Genomic DNA, 20,630 nt, shown 5'->3' with positions numbered 1-20,630 from the left:
GTCCAACAAAGAGAGTCCTATGCAAACAGTTCATAAAGTTCTAGCCTTGGAATAAGCGACCTGGAAGTCATGTAATCTAAAGGTTGTTTAACTCAGACAGCTGCTCTTGGCTAATAATGAAGAGAGGCAAGGGACAAAAAAAAAGAGACAATGTGCTCACTATGCCTAGAAGCGCAGTGCAGTTGTCTTATTTGGAGAGATACTGGCAATGTATAGCACGCTAGTTTTGTATTTAGTACAAATTCAAGTTGAACGGAGGCTCCAGTAAGTCCAGAGCAGTGAATAAATTGCTTAAGCCTAGCTTATGTTTTCTCAGTTACAGGCAGGTTTCCCCCCCTCCCCCGCTTTTTTTTTGTTGGCTCCCTTGCAAGACATCAAACAAGTGAATAATTTTTTGTTAGGAATAATAGGAGCAAATTATGAGAAAGATTGTATATATTTAATTTTACACTACTAACTGCAGCAAGAACTGTATTTGCCCAACACTGGAAAAATGAAAATTTACCAACTGAAGAAGTATTAAGAAAATTTTAGTGTGTGCAGAAAGGACAGATTGACTTTAAAGATAAAAAAGAAAGAACACTGTATTTTAGAACATGGGATAATTTCTTTCAATGGCTAGAAACATGAGTTAGAGAGAAAGGAATGTGATATGTAACTTTGAATATATATGACTATCGAGTGATTAACCTAAGTTTATGATAATTAACTATTATCTATTATTTCTTGTAAACACATGAACCCAGACTTTATGCTGTTTGCTAAATATTGAGAATATTTGGAAAAACCCTAACCCCAACCCCAACCCTAATCCGAACCCACATCCCAATCCCGATCCTACCTCATTCCTAACCCTATAAAAACTAATAAAATTTATAGGAAAAAAAGTGGATAATTCTTCCCTAGGACAATCTAATGCCCCACAATCTATTTTTTCTATTTGTAACATTTATACCCATTGCCATGTTGAGGAAAGCCAGCTAGGTATTGGTGTCCAACAGAGGTCTAAAGTTGAACAGATTACAAGAATACAAGTGTGCAGAGGCAATCAACACCATCGCCCCATGACAGTAAATAAGCTTTTGCAACAATGCAGATTCAAGAGAAAAGGGGGATTTGAAGCATGCACAGGCACACTAGATCAGTTGACAAACCAATGTATCAAGCATATTTTTCCCTTGGGTCACTGGTCTGCACAGCCTGAGAAGAAAGTAACAATAAGTAGTTTCTAGCAGGGAAAGAACACTAAAGTGTGTGAAACATTTGATAGTCTAGAGCTGATGGAAATCTATTTTTTTCCAGATGTTCTCGATCCCCCAGATGTGGTACAACTGCAAGGTTCAGAACTCTTGAGTCAAGAGCCATGGAGGCTTGGAATTCTGGGATCTCAACTCCCAAAAAGACATTACAATGGGAAACCCAAAGTATATGTATCTCCTCCAGTTTATACACACATTGCTGGAAACTATCCAGCATTCTGGAAGTAGCCTTATACTTCACTGTTGTTCATTTTCTTCAGTGGAGTCAAATAACAACTGACAAGCATATTAATTTGAAGAGTGCAGAAAGGTACAGAACAGTTTATTTAGAGCTGCCACTGATCTTTTGACAGCTTGCTCCTGGGTGCTCTGATAATCACGAGTTTGACAACGCATGAAAGCATCAACTTTTTAATCGTGCATGCACAATACGAGCTATTTGTAAGCAACAAAACAAAGCAAAATGTTCTTGACTGACATGTCCAATTCTGAAAAGAACAGACCTGACAAAGTGGGCAGCTCATTTTCACCAAACCAGAGACCGGCTTCTTGTTCATTCCGTTCCCTTTAGCAGCAGAAGAACCTTAGTTACTGTTGGCATCTCAGGTCAACACAATTCATGAGATTGACTTAACATAACTCCTTCGTTTCCTTGGTGGAATCAGGGATATGATAACCTCATCCCAATTTTCCTTGGATTTGAAACTCCCCAACCTCCATATTGTAACAGAAGCAATGAAGCATTTTGTAGCTTCTCAAACTTTTGAGTCTATTCCCACCAAAGCTCTTGAGTTAAGTTACAAAATGGCTTGAGGGAAACCGTCAAGGACAGTAACATTGTCAGGAATGAAAATAAGACCAGCATATCACATTATTAAAGATCTTAGCCTTCTTGCAATCTTATCCCAAATCCTGGACAAATGTACTCCAGGTTTCACAACTTATGACTGCAGTGTTAATTCTGAAGGCAATAAATAGTAACGAGTGTCAGATGCACGGATCTGTGATTAATCTGCTCCTCACTGTAACATCTAAAGAGCAACCTGTAAGTACCCAGCACGCACATTTTTGCGCCGCTGCACCTTGGAGTGATAGCACAAAGGGAACATGGCAAAGATTGTCAGTGCTTTGTTTGATTCTGAAGCCACTCCCTGTTCTTATATGCAGTTATATCTTTATAGTGGTTGCTTGGTTTTTGAAACAACGAAAAAGTGGGGTTATTTTGAAGGTAGGACTTCCAGCCCTTTATTTAAGAGCAAGCATATGATCAAGGATGAATATCAACTTGAATATTTTTTCAAAAAAATATGTTTAAATGAGACCTTCCCAGATTTTCCAAAACTAAGAGGAGCCTAAGGGAGAGCAATTATTGTGTAATACAGCTCCCATTTATTTCAATCCTTCGTCTCCCTAAAATATTGCTTTACAGAGATGAAGGACAGACTTCAGATAACTGACGCTGCTGTTGAAGATCCAGAAGTCTAAGCAGTATATTATATGGAGATACCAGTACAACTACTTTTTAACTCCAAAATGGGGTGATGTGAATATTTGCATTATCCCAAAGGGAAAGGGTACACACGTTTTTTTTTTGCTGTTTAAAATTGAACGTTTGCCAGGAAAGGAGAAAAAAAAATAGGGGAAATTGTATTAGTTGAATTTTGCTTTGGAAAAATCCATTTCTGGATGCTGTTCCATGAACCTGAAAAAGGGAGAGAAATGAGTATTAGTTGACAGGAATAAAAAATACTAGCATCTGTGTCCCTCACCCCGTTCCCTCACCTAGCACTAAATTAGAAAGAAAGAGTTTCTAATAATTTGGCTGCTGCAGGGTGTCTCAGCAAAGATACCTAAGAAGGATAATGCCCAAAACGTCATTAGGTAGTAAGGGAAATCCAGTTTCAGACACGTCTGTTTTTTCTTTTTTCTTTTTTTAAAAAAAATCAAACATTACCCACTGGAAGGAAAGTAATTATCAAAAAACAGGGAGAGTGACCAGTCCAGGCAAAAGCAATAATAAATAATAATTTATTATTTATAATAATATATTATAGAATAATAAAATACAGAATTGCCATTTTGTAAGGTACCAGATTTCTAAGCTATCACTGTGGCATTACTGATCATGACTTATGTAGAATCACATCACCTCTCTCCTTCACATTATCAGTAAAACTGTCCTGTCATGGAACCCAACAGTTGTAAATCAGCAACGATAAATCAATCAAATATTGCCCTTAGGAACGATTAGCTCCAGGTCAAATACGAATTTTCCAATGGAAGCAAATATTCTTGTTTGTGCATCACTTGAAGAAACATTTCTTACTAGAGCTTTTTGAAAACCAGAAATAGTATTTCTGACATCCTTTTCCAGTTACAATTATCTCAGCAAATGCCAGTTAGCACTATTAGATGTTTAGTACTTAAGAGTATTATTTTCAAGCTCTAACTGCTTTTACATTCTTAAAGTCTATGTAATTGGTGGAATTCATTCAATTACATTTATTCAAGACAAGGATAAAGCTCCCATTTTATAAAGAAATGGAGGGCTTTGACCCCCTAACTGTTCCACTGAAATACATAGAAACTGGGGCACTGAATTACTCACAGAACTGACTCTAATTTACTAAGTTCAGAGTATATGGATTTCACCGATCACCTGAAAGTGCACTATTTCCCCCTACCCACCCAAATTGTCTTACTTACTGGTAGGTTATTTAGTTAACCTAATGGGAGGATAGCTGTGACTACTTCGTGGGGTCACTTTTTCCACACTATCTGAAAATGCTAGCCAGCAGAAGGGCAAAGGGTAAAGTTTTAGAGCTAACAGACAAATTAAGAATATCGTTGGGGCCGAATGGCACTTTTCCAAGACTTCTTAATGAGCCAATCTGTAAAATAGCTGAATTATTAACCAAGAACACCCTTAATGATATCATACGTAGTGGAAGAATTTGAGACCCAAAGAAGAGACACAGTGGAGAGCTTGAGAGGAGGAGGAAGGCAAAACAGCTTGTAACTTGGTGGACTGACAGGGCTAAATTGCAGGGCAACATCCAGAGCAAAAATTATACATTTTCTGTAAAGCGTTGCTCGTTTGAATATGTCACTACTGATAGTAGAAAAAGGCCTCATGTCCAAGCTGTGACATTATGCCTATGGAGATTAGCCAGGGAAAAACAGAAATTGTCCCCACTTCTGGCTTTATTCCTTTTCTCTGCTTGTGCTATTTAGAATGACTGATGAAAAGCGCTTGACCTTTAGTTACCCCATTTGCAACTTGAGTGCAGGGAGAATCACCCTATCTGGCCTTAAAAGGGGAATTACTCACAGAAGCTTCTACTGAGATCTCTGACAAGCAGGGCAGTAAAACAATAAAACGCATGATTGTCTAGTGAGCGGTGTGTTATCTGACTTGGAGGCACATGGAGATTAGAGGCAGAGACACCACGTCATAGTTCAGGCTGAGATGGTACTGCCTGGCTTCGTGGTCTCTACATAGCACTTAGTTGCTGGGCTGTCCTTCCACAGCGCCTCCCCCCCCCCCCATTAAGAGGCAAGTCTGCTCTTGCCTGGAAAACAAGCTGTTGCTCCCTTCTTCACGGTGTAAAACCGGCCTTACTCACTTTTTCAGTATGTCCTGCTTCTTTTGCTCATCCGACGTGGGAAGCCCCATTGATTTCTGTCGCTGATCATACATCATTTTCTCAACCATGCTGCGTGTTTCGCTATCCAGGTCTGATAACTTGGAAATTGAGAGAAACGTATTAAGAGAAATTCATATTAATTTGATACATTTGCGGCTCACCTTCTAGATACCACTGAATAAAGTCACATTGATAACACTTGTATACATAGCAAAGTAAGACTGGGGTTTTTTTTCCCCTTTGGTTCCACAACCACCAAAACTCTCTTCTGTTCTACTCCTTGGTTTCCACTGCTGTCTATTCAGCAGCAGCAGCAGCATCTCATCAAGGCCTCTGAACAAGAACTCCAGAGAACCAGCCGTTGAAACTTATCTAAACGTTTGGAGGAGGAAGTCTTTGCCTGCCGGAGCAGCATATAAAAAAGAAACTAAGGCTTGCTTAGGAAATATACATTATATTGTACAGTAGTTTTTTGTTTGTTTTTTAAGAAAAAACCATTCTGCAGCTCCTTTCTTCTTGGGTGTTTGGAATCTACACCTGGGAAAGGTTTCCCAGTACTAACTGTAAAGAAATTTAGAGCTGACCTTGAAAATGGTACGAGTGAACTGTTAAGCAGGGACCTGGAGAAGAAAGTATATTGGCTTTAAAACTGTTAATAAACCCTACAATAATAGAATAAGCTTCCTGGAATCTCCAGAGTGTATTTTTTTTTCTTGCCCTGACCTACTTCAAAGGGCTAACAAAAAGGAATCCTGCCTGGGATGGTCAGCCAGATGCTGCCATTTGCTGAAACAGGCTCTCGTTACAATAAAGTAATAGATTCCATCATGTGCTACTAACAATTAAATCTTTCAACAGTCTGTGAAACGCAGTGACTCTAATCTTTCTCAACCACAGGAGGGAAACTTGAGGCTGACAGTGCATGGTTGCCTACTCCGTGAATTTTGGGTGCAGACCCATTTAACTCATACCAAGTTGCAGGTGAGCAGCAGGGATCTGCTACACCCTTTTTCATGTTAGCAGCAGCAGTAATAACAACAATAATAAAGTTGGAAGGGACCTTGGAGAGCATCTGGTCCAGGGGTGTCAAACTGCCAGCCGGCGGGCCAGATGCATCATCAGGAAGCCACACCCACCCATTGCTGGCAATGGCAGAAAAGCTCCGATACGTTGCGCAACGTCATGTGATGTTGCGAGTTTGACATGTCTGATCTAGTCTAACCCCCGCTCAGGCAGGAAACCCATGTCAAACTTGCGACATCATGTGACATCACACTTCTTCCCCATTGCCGGCAATGGGGTGGGTGTGGTTTCAGTATGATGCATCCGGCCCACGGGCTGACAGTTTGACATGCCTGCCCTATACCATTTCAGACAAATGGCTGTCCAGTCTCTTCTTAAAAACTTCCAGTGCTGGAGCATTCACCACTTCTGGAGGCAGGTCGTTCCATAGGTTAATTGTTCTAACTGTCAGGAAGTTTCGCCTTAGTTCTAGGTTGCTTCTCTCCTTGACTAGTTTCCATCCGTTGCTTCTTGTCCTGCCTTCAGGCGCTTTGGAGAATAGCTTGACTCCCTCTTCTTTGTGGCAGCCCCTGAGATACTGGAATACTACTATCCTGTCACTCCTCATCCTTCTCTTCATTAAACTAGACATACCCAATTCCAGCAACCGTTCCTTATATGTTTTAGCCTCCAGTCCCCTGATCATCTTTGTTGCTCTTCTCTGGTCTCTGAGTCTCAACATCTTTTGTACATTGTGGTGACCAAAACCGGATGTGGTATTCCAAGTGTGGCTTTACCAAGGCGTTGTAAAGTGGTATTAACACTTCATGTGATCTTGATTCTATCCCTCTGTTAATGCAGCCTAGCACTGTGTTGGCTTTTTTGGCAGCTGCAGCACACTGCTGGCTCATATTTAAGTGATTGTCCACTAGGACTCCGAGATCCCTCTCACAATTGCTACTATGGAGCAAGGTACCACCTATATTATACCTGTGCATTTGGTTTTACTTGCCTAAATGTAGAATCTTACTTTTTTCACCATTGAATTTCATTTTGTTAGATAGCGCCCAAAGTTCAAGTCTGTCAAGATCCTTCTGTATCTTAAGCCTGTCTTCTGGAGAGCTGGCTATTCCTGCCAGCTTGGTGTCATCTGCAAATTTGATGAGTTCCCCATCCTCATCCAAATCATTGATGAAGAAGCTAGGATGACTCCTACTTCCAATGGCAATTATGGGGGGTTGGAGAAGGTGGCAGAGTTAAAATTCTCTGTCACACAATGATCCCTGATAACCTGTGTGTATGTGAAGAGTGTGCCTGCCTGGGTCACACCCACATCCACCAAGGCCACCAATCCATTCCAGAAGTGAAATATGTACATGTGGGCCACAAATGGTCAAGCAGCACTCTTGAGTTAAAACAAAACCTGACCAAAGAATCACTCACTTTTGAATTCTCAGGGTTAATTTTCTTGGTGTTGATCTCTGGGTCTGTTTGGACTAACTTGTTCCACCATTCCATCTTGTTGATCTAGAGTGAAAAGAGAAATATTATTATGTAGAATATATCAGCTTCTTTGGATGTGGCATTTGCAGTAAGAACATAACTTTCTTTTTCTTGCAAAGATGGCAAGATAACATCATATTCTTCTGTCTCATCACAATATTACTGCATACATCTTATTTGGAGTGTTAGATATGCTCTATTGAAACAAGTATTAAATATAAAGCAATCAGCACAGATAAGAACCCATGCAAAATCATCCATTAACTGAAATCCAGAAACATTTGCCTTTTACCTTTTCCAAGTGCACTGTGACTATCTTTCCATCCTCAATCAGCCATGAGCTCTCCTCCACCTTCACCTCATTGTACAGGTCTCCATCAATCACAGGGGGATGGCCCTTTAAGCCCACCTTCAGATGACGCCTCTGTGTATCAACCACCATGTCCTTTCCCTTCAGTTTGAAGCTCACATTGAATGGGATGGCCAGCTAGAGAGAAGAGTGAATTCTTCATGAAAACCTCAGGCAAGGAAGACGTACAGATCACTATTAATAGAATCCTAGGATTGCAAGGGACCTTGGAAGTCTTCTATCTACCCTCCTGCTCAGGACAGGAATCCTCAAACCAATGCAGACAAAGGGCTTTATCTGAACCCTTCCATGGATGAAGCACCCATGATTCACGAGACAAACTGTTCCATTGTTAATTACTTATGTTCAGGTAATTCCTCCTTATTTCAAGTTTTAATATTGCTCTGTAAAGCTGCCACCCCCTGGTTCTTGCCCTACCTTCAGGCACCAGAAGATCCTTCCCTGTGACAGTCCTTTAAGTATTAGAAAACTACCACGTCTCTCCTTAGCCTTCTTTTTCTTTAGCCTAAACATACTGAGTTATTGAACTTTTTCACAAATGGTAAACTTCTTAGCATCTTTACTGTTCTTCTCTATATTTATAACAATCTATTTCATTACCATTCTGCTACTGCTCTATTCCTGACATAGAATAGCATTCTGTGGCCAATTCTAAAAGAAAGCGAAGCAGCTATTTATTATTACGTGGATTCCCATAGTAAGATGTCTGGGTTTTTTTTCCCTTTATTATCCAAAAGAGACTTATGAAACACAGTTAAATATTTCACTTTCATTTTCCTCATAAGAAGCAGAGACTATTACGTAAAACTTAGTGTGGACTTCAAAATCTACCACTTACATCCAGTTCAGAGAGGGTTTGCGTCCACCTGTAGTTTGGCAGGTCTGCTCCATTTCCAGAGTTTGGTTTAAGTTTTCCTTTGTCCTTCTCATCTTCCTCTTCTTCATCGGTATCCTTATATAGCATAGGAGCGTACATAAAATATGTTTACAACTTTTTAATGAGGGCTTTTTCTGTTTACCGCATTATTTATAGAGATGGCAATTCAGATGGCAATACATGTACGGGTCCAACTTTCTTAAAAGTCTTCTCTGCTTAAGCCAGGTTTTAAAAATACACTGTACAGGTCCTATTTCCCAAAGGCAATCAGGAGGTGGGGGTGGGATGAGTGTGCATATATGGTCCTCTGGCATGTACTTGAATAAATGCTAGAATTCCATGCTGTAGTTACACTACTGTGACTAACGTGTTCCTTATTTTCAACCATCTTAAAGCAATAAAATAGGAAACAGATTAGCTAAAATCTTGAAAAATACATTACTTGCTTGCTGGATTCGGGACATTCCACTGGCTTTTCAGCAGACTTGACAGGTATGTTCTTTGCCTCATTTTGTTTCTTCTCTTTGTTCTGTTTCAAAAGAGTAGCACCTCCATAAGCCCGTTTTATTTGTGATATGCACATTTAAGCAGCTTAGCAATAGCAGTAATCACACTTCATCACTCATATCCAATACAAATGGCAGCACTGAGTGGACCATGTAAAAAATAAAAAAGGGGATTTCCCAAATATTCTGCTGTTGTATTATGCCCCACCAATAGAGGGAGCCAGATTCATACCTGGTCTATTTCCAGTTGCAATCTTTCTGCCTCCTCATCAGTCAGCTCCTTAATCCTTGGCTCACTGTCTTCCTGTTTAGTTTCTTTGGCAAGTTTAGCAGCTTGTTCCGCTTTTCCCCGCTGTTCTGCTTCTTGACGAGCTTTCTTCTCTTTCTGGGCTTTCTGAGCAAGTTTGTTGTGGCGACTGAAAGTCTCTGTGATTAACTGAGGTGGGAGAATAGGAAAGTAGTATGATGGGCATGATCGTTCTTAATCACACAAGCAGTAAAAATGATCTCAAGTCAAGCTCCATACTGCTAAGCTTGTAAGCCGCCCTGAGTCTTCGGAGAAGGGCGGGATATAAATGGAATTAAAATAAAATAAATAAATAAAATAGCTGGTGACCGCATCCATGCTGTTTTCTTGGCAGAGATAAAAAAACCAAAAAAACAAATAGGCGACCTCTTTGAAAAGGAAGAATGTTCAGGATCACTCCCCCACCCATACTTTATAAAATCCTCCAATGAGGGAAATTAGGATTGAGACTTAAAAAGTGAAAACTATAGCCCACATTGTAAAACTATCCCCCTCCCAAAAAAAATTTGTTTTTACAGGGAGCTAAGAGTGTCAGACCTATAAAGTCTATTTAAGGCAAAGGTTCACACTCACTACTTAGTAAAATTTTGTTTTTCCTCCAAAAAGGACTGTAACAGGAAACCTATCGTTGTTGAAAGTTTTTCGAATAATAAAACTGATCTGCTCCTTTCTAAAGAGTCGGCAGTAGGAATGAACAGGGCCACCTTTGTCCATAGTTTAGAGAAGGCCTGAGGGTCACGGCTAGAGTGTGTTTGCTCCAAGTGGTGACACAATCATTTGACTCCACCACTGGCTTAATTTCAAGGGTTCCCACTGACGGGTGACCTTACAGCAACTGCAGCAGCCAAGGGTCATGAACAGTAGGGCTGAAATTGGTAACACACAATCTGTTTTGCCCTTTGGATGGTGACATGTTGGAGACACATGCCAACTTCTGACCTTGTCTACTGCTGCTACCGTAATATGGAAAAAGGGACAGAAGAACACTCTTTAAGTGGTGAACAACTGGATAACTTAGCCTTTCTATAAGAGCTTAGTAATTACTGGCTTCCTCATGTAACAAAATCTGATTTTAGATTCTAGATTTCAGATTCCTTCCTTCCACTGAATACTCATTTTACTAATTTAAAGAGCAAACAGATTTTAAACAGCAGTGTTCTAGATATTTCCTCTATTGCATGTAATTCCCTAAATTCTGCCTGTACTATGGCACTTAGATTTATTTAATTCCACAGGTATATGTAAAAATTTCTGTACACATATACAGCTGTAAGGATTACTTTCCAATTTCCCATAATGTATCATCTTTAGATTGACTTTGATTGACTTTTGAAGACAAAAGGTGTGAGTTAACACTGTACATTCCTCAGGGAATGTAACAGCCACTTTTGAAAGGCTTTGTAAGTAATTATACTATGCAGAAGAAATATACAAAATGGCATGAGCATATTTTTAAAATCTAAATAGTTTCATAAACATTCTTAAAATGAACGGATAAAATGCTCTTCAAACAAAATTCACATTGTTTGCAACACTTACAGAAGAGTTGTTAAAATTAAAAAACAAAACGAAACATGATGTGTCACACTGCCCCATCACTCTATCAGTGAAATAGAGAGTGATGTGGAATAGAGTGGATCACGCAGAACATTTCACAAAATCAGGTTAGAGAAACTCTGCTCTTTGGGAACAAACCACTGTTGAAGAATTGGACTTAGCACTTTCTAGTAGAGAACAAACAAAGTAAACTGGTATTATTGATTGTCAGGTGTCTGAGTCAGACCAATACATTTTTGACATGCTAGCTTTTCAACCAGCCTTTGGTCAAAGCTTAACCAAATAAAATGAACCCAAAACATCTATTATTGTCATACTCTGAAACAAACCTGCTCAATGAAGGTCAGACATAACACAATGTGACCTCTCCAGTATCTTTCCAGAGCCAGCAACTCAATGGGATGGAATTACAATACAACAAAATCAAGGAAAAACAGGAGATTTAAAAGCAAACTGTGGGATATATTTCAATCTGCCTTACAGAGAAAAATAACTTTATAAATCAAATCATATACCTTCTCAGCAGCGCCTTCTTCTCCCCCCACAAAGAAATCAGTTTTGCGTCTCAGGAAACTGAAAAAGGTGTTCACAAGCTGTAAGGAACAAATGTAGCACAGTCAAGGGGTAAGTAGTTCACATTTCAACCTACATGACAAACATATTTTTACATAAAAAACATACACCATATAGAAGTGACCCACCTACCCAAGGTGATATTCTGGAGAGCCTGTTTAATGTAGTGGTTAAGGTGTTGGGGTCAAAATGGCAGAAAGTTTTAGTCTTCCTTTAGGCAGGAAAACTGACTAAGTGACTTGGGCTAGCCATTCTTTCTCAGCCTACCTCACAGGATTGTGCTGAAAAAAATAAGAGTAGGAGCATTATATATCCTGCCCTGAGTTGTAGAAAAGTAAAGGCAGGATACAAATATCATAGACTAGATCAGGGGTGTCAAACTGCCAGCCTGCAGGCTGGTTTCATCATACTGAAGCCGTGCCTACCCCATTGCCGGCAATGCAAAGAGTTGTGATGCATCGTGACACGTCACGTGACATGGCAAGTTTGACACCCGTGGTGGACTAGATAATATAAGCAATGTTACTTTGGTCATACTAGTGGTTCTTCTGCTCCCCCAGGACACAACCTCTAATAAAAAACTCTAGACTCTATTTTAGAACAAATATCCATTCAAGGAAGTTAGAGCAACCAAAACTTTAACAACACCTTGCAAACATTTTCACTACAGTAATCTCCCTTAACATAAGATTTAAGTTCTGAACAAGTTATTTCAATAATGGATCCCTAGTTGAGTTTTTAATGTGCAATGCTACTTTTACTTATGCCTGTTCAATTAAAGCCAACAGTTTAAAGCAGGGATGTCAAACTCGCAACATCACAACTTTTTTGCCATTGCCAGCAATGGGGTGGGCGTGGTTTTAATATAATGGATCTGGCCCGTGAGCTGGCAGTTTGACACCCCTGGTTTAAAGGGTCAACTGGTCTGTCAGAACAAACATAGGTATTTCCACCTGGTAGGCTGACTTCACTGTTTAAGCGTAGAAGACACTATTTATTGGGTAGATGACTTCATTGTTTAAGTTTAGCTGTTCCTTTAATCCTGATGTGCTAGGCAATAAGAGAAAGTGACATTTTCTTTTAAGATTCCCTTGACAAATTTTATAGAATTCATGCATATTCTACCATTTGCAAAAGGTGTCAGAAGACTTTAGCTGGAACCTACTATGTTACTGTTTAAGTATAAAGCATATTGACAAATTATGTTATTTTTTCTACTCTAAACGTTTTATTAATAATTTGTTAAATGAAGCCATTATAAAGTCTCTCTCTGTGGAATGTATATGAACTATACACACACAAGTATGGGATATACATAAGAACAAGTATTTGTGTGTGTGTGTGTGTGTGTGTGTATGAGAACAGTTTACTTCCTTGGGTGGTACAATGGATTTTTTTTCTTACACTGTGATGATCATTCTGGAAAGCTGCTCAGACCTTTCAAGATTGAATAGCACAGAAACATTATAGACTCATCACCAAAGTATCAACAGAAATTAGGAAATAAGTAACAGCGATGTTTTTGAATGGGATAAACTTCAATTCCCATTATTCTCACCCACATGCCCAATGCCACCTCATTGAAAGGATGACAGGTACATCTAAAGGCCAGTGGAGAGTTGCAATATATTTGTTAAATTTGTATTTTGCTTTTCCACCAGGAGGTGTACTTCTTCATCTAATACCATCCTCACAAATTGTGAGGTAGGTTGAGAATATATGACTGGTCTGAGGTCACCCACTGAGCTTCCATGCCTAAGGATGGACTTGAAACTGCATCTCCAAGTCTATGTCCAACACTTTCATCAGTAAACCATGAAGGCTCCTAATGACTCCTGCAGTACACAAATACAGAATAAGTTACATGCCAATTCCAATCTGCATAAAAAAGGGTTCAATGGCTATAATACAAATTGCAAGCACAGAATGCAGATTCATACCGAGAAACAGGCCATTTCTTAATAGCCCGGTGTGTTTGGTCCTGACACTTTCATTAAGCCATAATCCAGCAAGCCTTGGCATAGCTTGACTCGAAAATTCCATCTCTGTATTGTACAGCAATCCATTCATTTGTTTTCAACCAACAATTCTGAACAGCAGTATCGTACAACTATGAACCACTTATACAATATGCCCATTTAGGCTATAACTGGTCCAGAATCAAAAAGAGGTTCAGATTACAGGTAGCCAGATTACAGGGGTCTTCAAACTCAGCCCTTTTATGGGAATTGTGGACTTCAACTCCCAGAGTTCCTCAACCAGCCTTTTATGTATCATAAAAGGGCCAAGTTTGAAGACCCCTTCTATAAGAGTCCCAGACATGCAAAAGAGCAGAGCTATCCTGGCTCTTGAAGTCATAATAAAGGGGCAAGTTTGAAGACCCCTGCTCAAAGAGATCCTTCATCAGGAATATTTTCTGGAACGGGTTAGAAATTACAGTGGCAACAAACCACAGGAGAAACTACACCAGTCTTAAGATGCCACAGAAATCACTAAATCACAACAAACTATCAGCACAACTAGAAAGTAGCACATTTATCCCAACATGGTGTTGTTGTTGTTGTTTTAACTTCTAATCCTTTCCAGATGGTTATTTTTTTTCGAATAACTTTAGTGCCACCGTTCAACAGGTGAATCTTCAGGGCAATTCACCCCATGCTCAGATTCAGCCTCCCCTTCCTAATTCCACATTTCAAAACCGTTTCCGAGATTTCCTATGGCTGTTTTCTTCGTGAAATAGTGGGAGGGGGGTTAATGGGCAACCTCGGCTCGTCTGAGGGTTCATTTCGCTGGGCCCCTTTGCCGAAGAGAAGGACGGCCCTGCAATGTAGGCCGTACAGAAGGAAGGGACCGCCCGCTCCTGCCCTCCATTTTACCTCACGCACGCCGCCCTGGTGCTGCTGGGCCATGGCGAGCAGCATGCCGTCGAATTGCTCCTCGTTGTCGGCCGCCTCTTCCCCGCTGGCCCCCATGACGCCGGGATGGCTGACTGGCTTCTCCCCTTCTTTAAAAAGCCGTTCGCTCGCCTCAGCACGCACCCGCTACGACGGCGGCCGGAAACGGAAGAGAAGCGCATTCTGCCCAACCCTTTTCCGGAAAGGTTTTGACCAACCGTCGAACTCGCCGCGTTGATTGGCAGCCGGCTCTTTCAATCCGCGACGAGAGGAGGTCAAAGACGGCCCGTTAGGCCCCCCGTGTTTGGCGTCGGTTGCTACGGTTACCGCCTGTGCTGTGGGACGACGGGAAATTGCAGATTACACGTTCGCGGCCCGCGTGGAGAGGCGCCCCCGTCGCCTCGCGATTGTCTTGGTCGTTTGCAATAAAATGTCTGAAAAGAGCTGACTCGAGCTTTGCATTTATCGCTTTTATTCCCCGCTTCTTTTCCCCGCTAGGTCCTCCCCCCCCCCAGCATCTCTGTAAAGTGATTCGACCAGGGTGGGGAACCTTGGCTCTTTTATGACTTGTGGACTTCAACTCCCAGAATTCCTGAGCCAGCATGGATTAGACGTGGGAGTCCATTGTTAGTAACGTCTCATGTTCTCAGCATATTAATATTAAAGAAATATTCAATGCTTTTTTATTGTAGAGTGCCCTTTAATGTTATTTCATTGTTTTTAATTGTATGTTCATCCATCCACAGAAATAAACTGGCCAAGCCAACTGATAATCTTGCAGAGCAGAACCTGTCCTGTTCCACAAGCAAATGGGATTGCCCACACTACTGTATTATGCACCAGCGGATACTCTTCAAGGGCAGCCCCATGGAGAGTGTGTTATAGTAACCCTATCAGGATGAGTTGTCACAAACAGAGCCTCCAGATTTAGGAATGGGCACAAATGGCACTCAACACAAGGCTGTGCAAAGACCCTCCTAACTATGATTGCCATCTGCTCTTCAAGCAGGAGTTGAGTCCAGAAGGACCTTCAAGTTGCACACTGTGTCTATTTGGGGCAGTGCAACTCCATCCAGCACCAAAGATGGCACCATCCTAGAACTGGCAAGCCTCAAAACCCAAAATTGCCCAGCCTTGCTAGCTGAGCTGAAGCATGTTGTTCCCCATCCAGACCCTCACAGCTGCCAAGCATCAGATAAATGGATATACATACTCCTTAAAAATTATGTGATGCTTTACAGAAATATAGACATAATATTTTTCTTCGTATACAATTTATTTTAAAAAACTCATATAGTCACCCATCTCAAATACTGATGTCACGTAAACAATAAAAACAATAGACTAAAAACAAAACTTTTCCATTCAGGAGTTAAACCTACCAAATTATTAAGCTCCTGACTCAATCCCCACCCTAGCTCAATGCTTGGCGGATTAGCCAGTTTCTAGCCATGGAAGGCTAAAATGTTGGGTTCCTGAAGTATCAGGTGAGAGATTATTGGAACATGCTGGGGAGAAGGTGTGCCTCCAAGGTCTGATTAGTTGACAACATTTAAGAGAAGAGATCTGGAGTTCAGCCATCATATATGATCAAGTGGTATGAACAGATATCTTCAGGCAGAGAAATTTCCACAAACAACCTATAACCTATGCCATGTATAGGCTTTAAAGGTGATAATCAGCACCTTGAATTGTACCTGGAAAGCAACTAGAAAATTGCAAGGTCGCGTGGTCGCACAGAGAGACGGACACTTGAGCTGGGTAGTACTTCTTTATTGGATCAGGAATGAAGCTGGGGCAAGGGGTTACCTGCCCAGGTGAATCGTGACCAATAGATTCAAACCTGGGCTTCCCGCCAGTGCAGGTGGCCAATGGATTTAAACCCTGGCTTCCCGCCAGAGCTGACCATGCCCTGGGGCTGTCAACGACTTGCTCTATTCAGGCTTTCCTGCCAAAAGCGGTTATAGCCTGGAGCTGTCCAGCCCCCTGCTGTGCTGACATTTCTGTGTATGCTTTAAAGGCATACACTACAAAAATAATGCAGCTTATGCAAACAATGGTGTTACTTGGACAAAGCTTAGGGTGCCCAAAAATGCATGTGCTACTGTATCCTAGACCAGTTTCAGCTTCTGGATGGTCTTCAAGAGCAGCCTTGTGAAAAGCATTTTGTTTGGGTGCCTTCAAGTCATTGTTGACTCCTGATGATTGCCTGGACTAGTTAACTGCAGTTTTCTTGGAAAGATTTCAGAAGTGATTTTTCCATTGCCTGCTTCTAGAGAAAGAGTGAGTGGCCCAAGGTCACCCAGCTGGTTCTGCACTTAAGGCAGGACTGGAACTCACACTAATCTAAATAGAAAGTGACTGAGGCATGACTGACCATGAGCAAGCCCCCCTCCCCCGCATCCAGGAATAGGTGTAATTGGCATAAAGATGAATTTGTGCCACCATTCCAGGAAGACTGCCAAATTATGCACCAAATCTGTCAGAGATAACAACTGATGAATTGTTTTGTAGATCCCTAGGCTGCAGAAGCTATACTTTGGAGACCACTGATCTACCACATTGCTGATGGAAAGATGTAGCAAACACAAAGTTTCCAATAAAGGGCATTAGTATCCATAAATCACAATCTTTGCCATAAACAAATATAGTGCAAACTCATCAGAATTCCTTTTCAGTTCATTGGTGTTTATTGCCAGAGTAATTAGGCAAAGGACTACTTATACCTTCACTTTTCCCTTAGCTCAATATTGACAGAAACATGAAGTGCCTCTTTGCAGCATGCAAAGTGTACAATTTCCTAAAAATCCTTTGTTCCAAAGAGCATAAAAGTAAATATAAAAGTAGGAGCTTTCCAATGATTTTTTTTATGGAGTAGTTATCACTAGAGGAAGAATTGTACAAGGCAAAGTCATTAGGGAGAAACACCTGGTCTTGTGACTTGATGAGGTTAAAGTCCATGGTTTAAAACAAAATGCAGCAGTGATTTGTAAGTGGTTATTCCCCTTGGTAAATCAGAATATTACACTAAAGAATGAATAAGCAAAAAGCTGTTTGCATACTTTAACTATACCCAACTTTTAATATCTATAAAGCAACCTTTAAAAAAACTGAAAAAAGTAGTAATTACTATGTCTTCAACTGTAATGTAATGTAGTCAGTTATTCATGTCAATACTTTATTTTTAATAATGATAATTATTTATTAGATTTGTAGGCTCCGTGACTCCCAGTAAATCTGGGCAGTTTTTAAACATATTTAAGAATATAAACAAAAAAGGAAGTATATTTACAAACTATAAAATTTAGATAATACAGTAATTTACTACATGTAAGAAAAATAAAAACATTACTTATTTTAGCAGAAAAACATTCTGCTAATAACATTAAATTGGAAGGAAACATAATCATAAATCAGTTTGGTACTTTTAAAACTGTTGATAGTTTTTGATTGACAAAAACAGCCAAAATAATTATTATCAGTCAAAATAATTATAAGAATTTCTAACCTTTCTAAAGCAGACCATAACTGTATGATCAATTAGACAAAATCTATTGTTTTAAGACTTTTAAAGAGAAAGCCAGATTTCAGATGTGCAGATGTCTACATGCAATATTACAGTCCACAAAGTTTTAAATTAATTTAAATTTAAATTAAATTAATCGGATATGCCACAAACCCCAATATTAAACAACACAAATACCTCTATCGTGCCACCTTGTGGCCACAGGCCACCCTTGCTTTTTTGTCTCAATCATAAACCACAGTTAAGAATCAACAACACTTTGCATCCGAACAATAAGTTAAGCTACCTTATCTTTTAACATGATTGCCTGGTTCACATAATGCACCAAACATGATGTGCTTTGTAGCCACAGTGGTGTGTAAAGCATGACTGTGAGATCAAGCTAATACTTTCTGGAATGTCTTTCACCTGTAATTTTAATAACCAATTAAATCCAACGATGACCAGAAGCACTGTCTTTTTCAGATAATTGGGAAACATTCACAGACCAAAGCAGGGGTCTTCAAACTTGGCCCTTTTATGACTTGTGGACTTCAACTCCCAGAATTCCTCAGCCAAAGTGCCTGGCTGAGGAATTCTGGGAGTTGAAGTCCACAAGTCATAAAAGGGCCAAATTTGAAGACCCCTGGACCAAAGGAATAGTTCCTCAAAGGATATATGCTGAATCCATCTCTCCATTTCATTTGGTGGAATTTAAACATTTTTAAAAAGAGGAATTTCCTAGCAGAGGAACAATAATTTGAATGCAATTTTAGAAGAAACTCTAAGACACCCTCCAATAAATAGACCTTAAATGCGAGCTATGCTACCTGGGAACTTTGGAAGGTAAGGTCTCAACGGATCTAGAGGAGGTTGGATTAAACATCCTAGAGCCCTTCATAAATACTTGGACTACTTAGGCACGGAACAAAGCTCTTCTGAACAAAACTATAGGATTATGTACAAACAGGCATTGATCTTTACAGCATGAAGACTAAGCAAGGTTTTAGAATTTAGAGTGACCCAGGCTAATATATTTACTTCTCTACTTTTTGTTATGTTGTCCTGCTAATTTTTTTCTCCAGTTTGGGAAGGGTGGGGGTGTCAAACTAGCTCTTGTGCCTCAGGTCTACAGTGTCATTCTTGATCCTGCATGTGCTGTAGGTCCCTTCTGGAACTTAAAACCTTTCTCCTAGTCTAGGGCAGAGGTAGAATGGATTTCACAAAATAAAACATTTTGTTCCCAGAGCATCAAGAAAGCAGAATGGTTTTCTCCTCTGGTGAACTTTATGTAGAGTCCGTGGAATCAAAGTCCAGCTTCTGTATTTCTGACCTGTTATTGGCCAAAAATATGTCCTACGGGACAGTGTTCTCTTGATGTGATTAAGACACAGAAAAAGCAGCCTATCACTTACCCTGCCCCCAATATGGACATTCTCTGAAGATGTTTAAGTCAAAATCGCCTTCCTTCCGTTCTTCAGAGCCTGAAGTTGAAAAATCACTGCTGTCACTCCACCCATTTTGGCAGCTCACAGCAACGACAAATACACTATGCTGGACTTAAGGTTGAAGTCTATTTTCATAGGATGTTTGTTTTTATCATGGTGGGACAGAGAGAAAAGGTTGTTTGCATGGAGTCCAGCCAAGGCCTTGATGCCTGAACATTTTGCTCTCTAGTGCATCATTACCCTGCAACCTTGAAAAGGAAAAAAGTGGAATTGCTACGAAGACTGAGCAATTCGTTGTAATTCCTCCAGTTTTGTTTCCATGTCGCCTAGGAAAGAGGACAGCATAATCATACTGGCCTCCACCCTATTCTATCAAAGTGATAATTCAATATTTGAAATGATCAGAGGGATCTAGACCAATGCTTTTCTCATTAGACAAGAAGATGGCAGTAATGGAAAGAAGTGTAGTAATACTTCTTTTTACATAGACATTAGTAACAGACATATTGATAGTGATGGTCATTTTGTGTGTGTGTTTGTGTGTGATTAACAGCAGAGAGGGAGAAAACTGGTTCTTCAAGTCCAGGGCACTGTAACCTTTGAATTCCCCTAGCGTGTTCCTGAAGAAGATACACATTTTTTGCCTGCACTATAGGCAATTTCTCTCTTTTTTTTTCTTTGGCTAAAACTTAAATTGCCCTCCAAAATACTTCCATTTTTCAGAACAAACTTTCAAAGAAAAGGCGTGTTAACTTAATGAGAAGTAGCTCCTACTGATTGCTAGTCACCACTTTAGGCTGCTGTTGCTAAAAACCAGGATTATATTTAATACTTTATTCATCCTTGATTTGATAGTGGAGCTCTAGTAGTTTCTGACTTTTGCTGGAGCATTGTTGTGTCCAGGATCATTCCCCAGTTCAGCCCTGCTAATAACTGGCACTGGTCATTTCCAGATCTTCAAACCAAAATAGCAATCTATCCACCACTCTACAAGTAGCAGACAATCTCATCTGATTATCTGTGTTTGATACTAGAACCAAATTATTTTTGGCTCAGCTACACCATAGAACCAGTTTGGTGTAGTAACTTCAGACTAGAGACCAGATTATGAATTTTAGTCCCACTTTAGGTATGAAGCTGCAATGTATCTTAAATACCACCCCCAGTGGTGGGATTCAGCCA

At 40.2% G+C, this 20,630-nt stretch overlaps 1 protein-coding gene across 1 annotated transcript; it reads right to left on the bottom strand.

The window, feature by feature from the left end:
* Positions 1–1,656: 1,656 nt before the first annotated feature.
* Positions 1,657–14,674, bottom strand: NUDC (nuclear distribution C, dynein complex regulator). The gene is made up of 9 exons (XM_081335274.1): positions 14,478–14,674; positions 11,544–11,621; positions 9,397–9,600; positions 9,101–9,187; positions 8,620–8,733; positions 7,704–7,898; positions 7,352–7,435; positions 4,886–5,004; positions 1,657–2,961 (listed from the first exon to the last, which is right to left on the bottom strand). Exons 1-9 carry the CDS (start codon positions 14,571–14,573, stop codon positions 2,910–2,912), a joined length of 1,029 nt encoding a protein of 342 aa, XP_081191400.1. The 5' UTR covers positions 14,574–14,674; the 3' UTR covers positions 1,657–2,909.
* Between the last annotated feature and the right edge of the window lie 5,956 nt (positions 14,675–20,630).

This window comes from Vipera berus (genome assembly GCF_964194415.1).
Source record: "Vipera berus genome assembly, chromosome: 9".
Lineage (NCBI taxonomy): Eukaryota > Metazoa > Chordata > Lepidosauria > Squamata > Viperidae > Vipera > Vipera berus.
Note: the sequence above shows the minus strand (reverse complement) of the source record. Positions and strands in the feature narration are given on the sequence as shown.

Coding starts and splice junctions, on each gene's coding strand:
- NUDC (XM_081335274.1), bottom strand. CDS start 14,573: ATGGGGGCCAGCGGGGAAGAGGCGGCCGACAACGAGGAGCAATTCGAC. Junction 9,188..9,396: donor TGCAACTGGAAATAGACCAG/GTATGAATCTGG, acceptor CTTTTGAAACAG/AACAAAGAGAAGAAACAAAA. Junction 5,005..7,351: donor TTAACCCTGAGAATTCAAAA/GTGAGTGATTCT, acceptor TCAATTTCCAAG/TTATCAGACCTGGATAGCGA.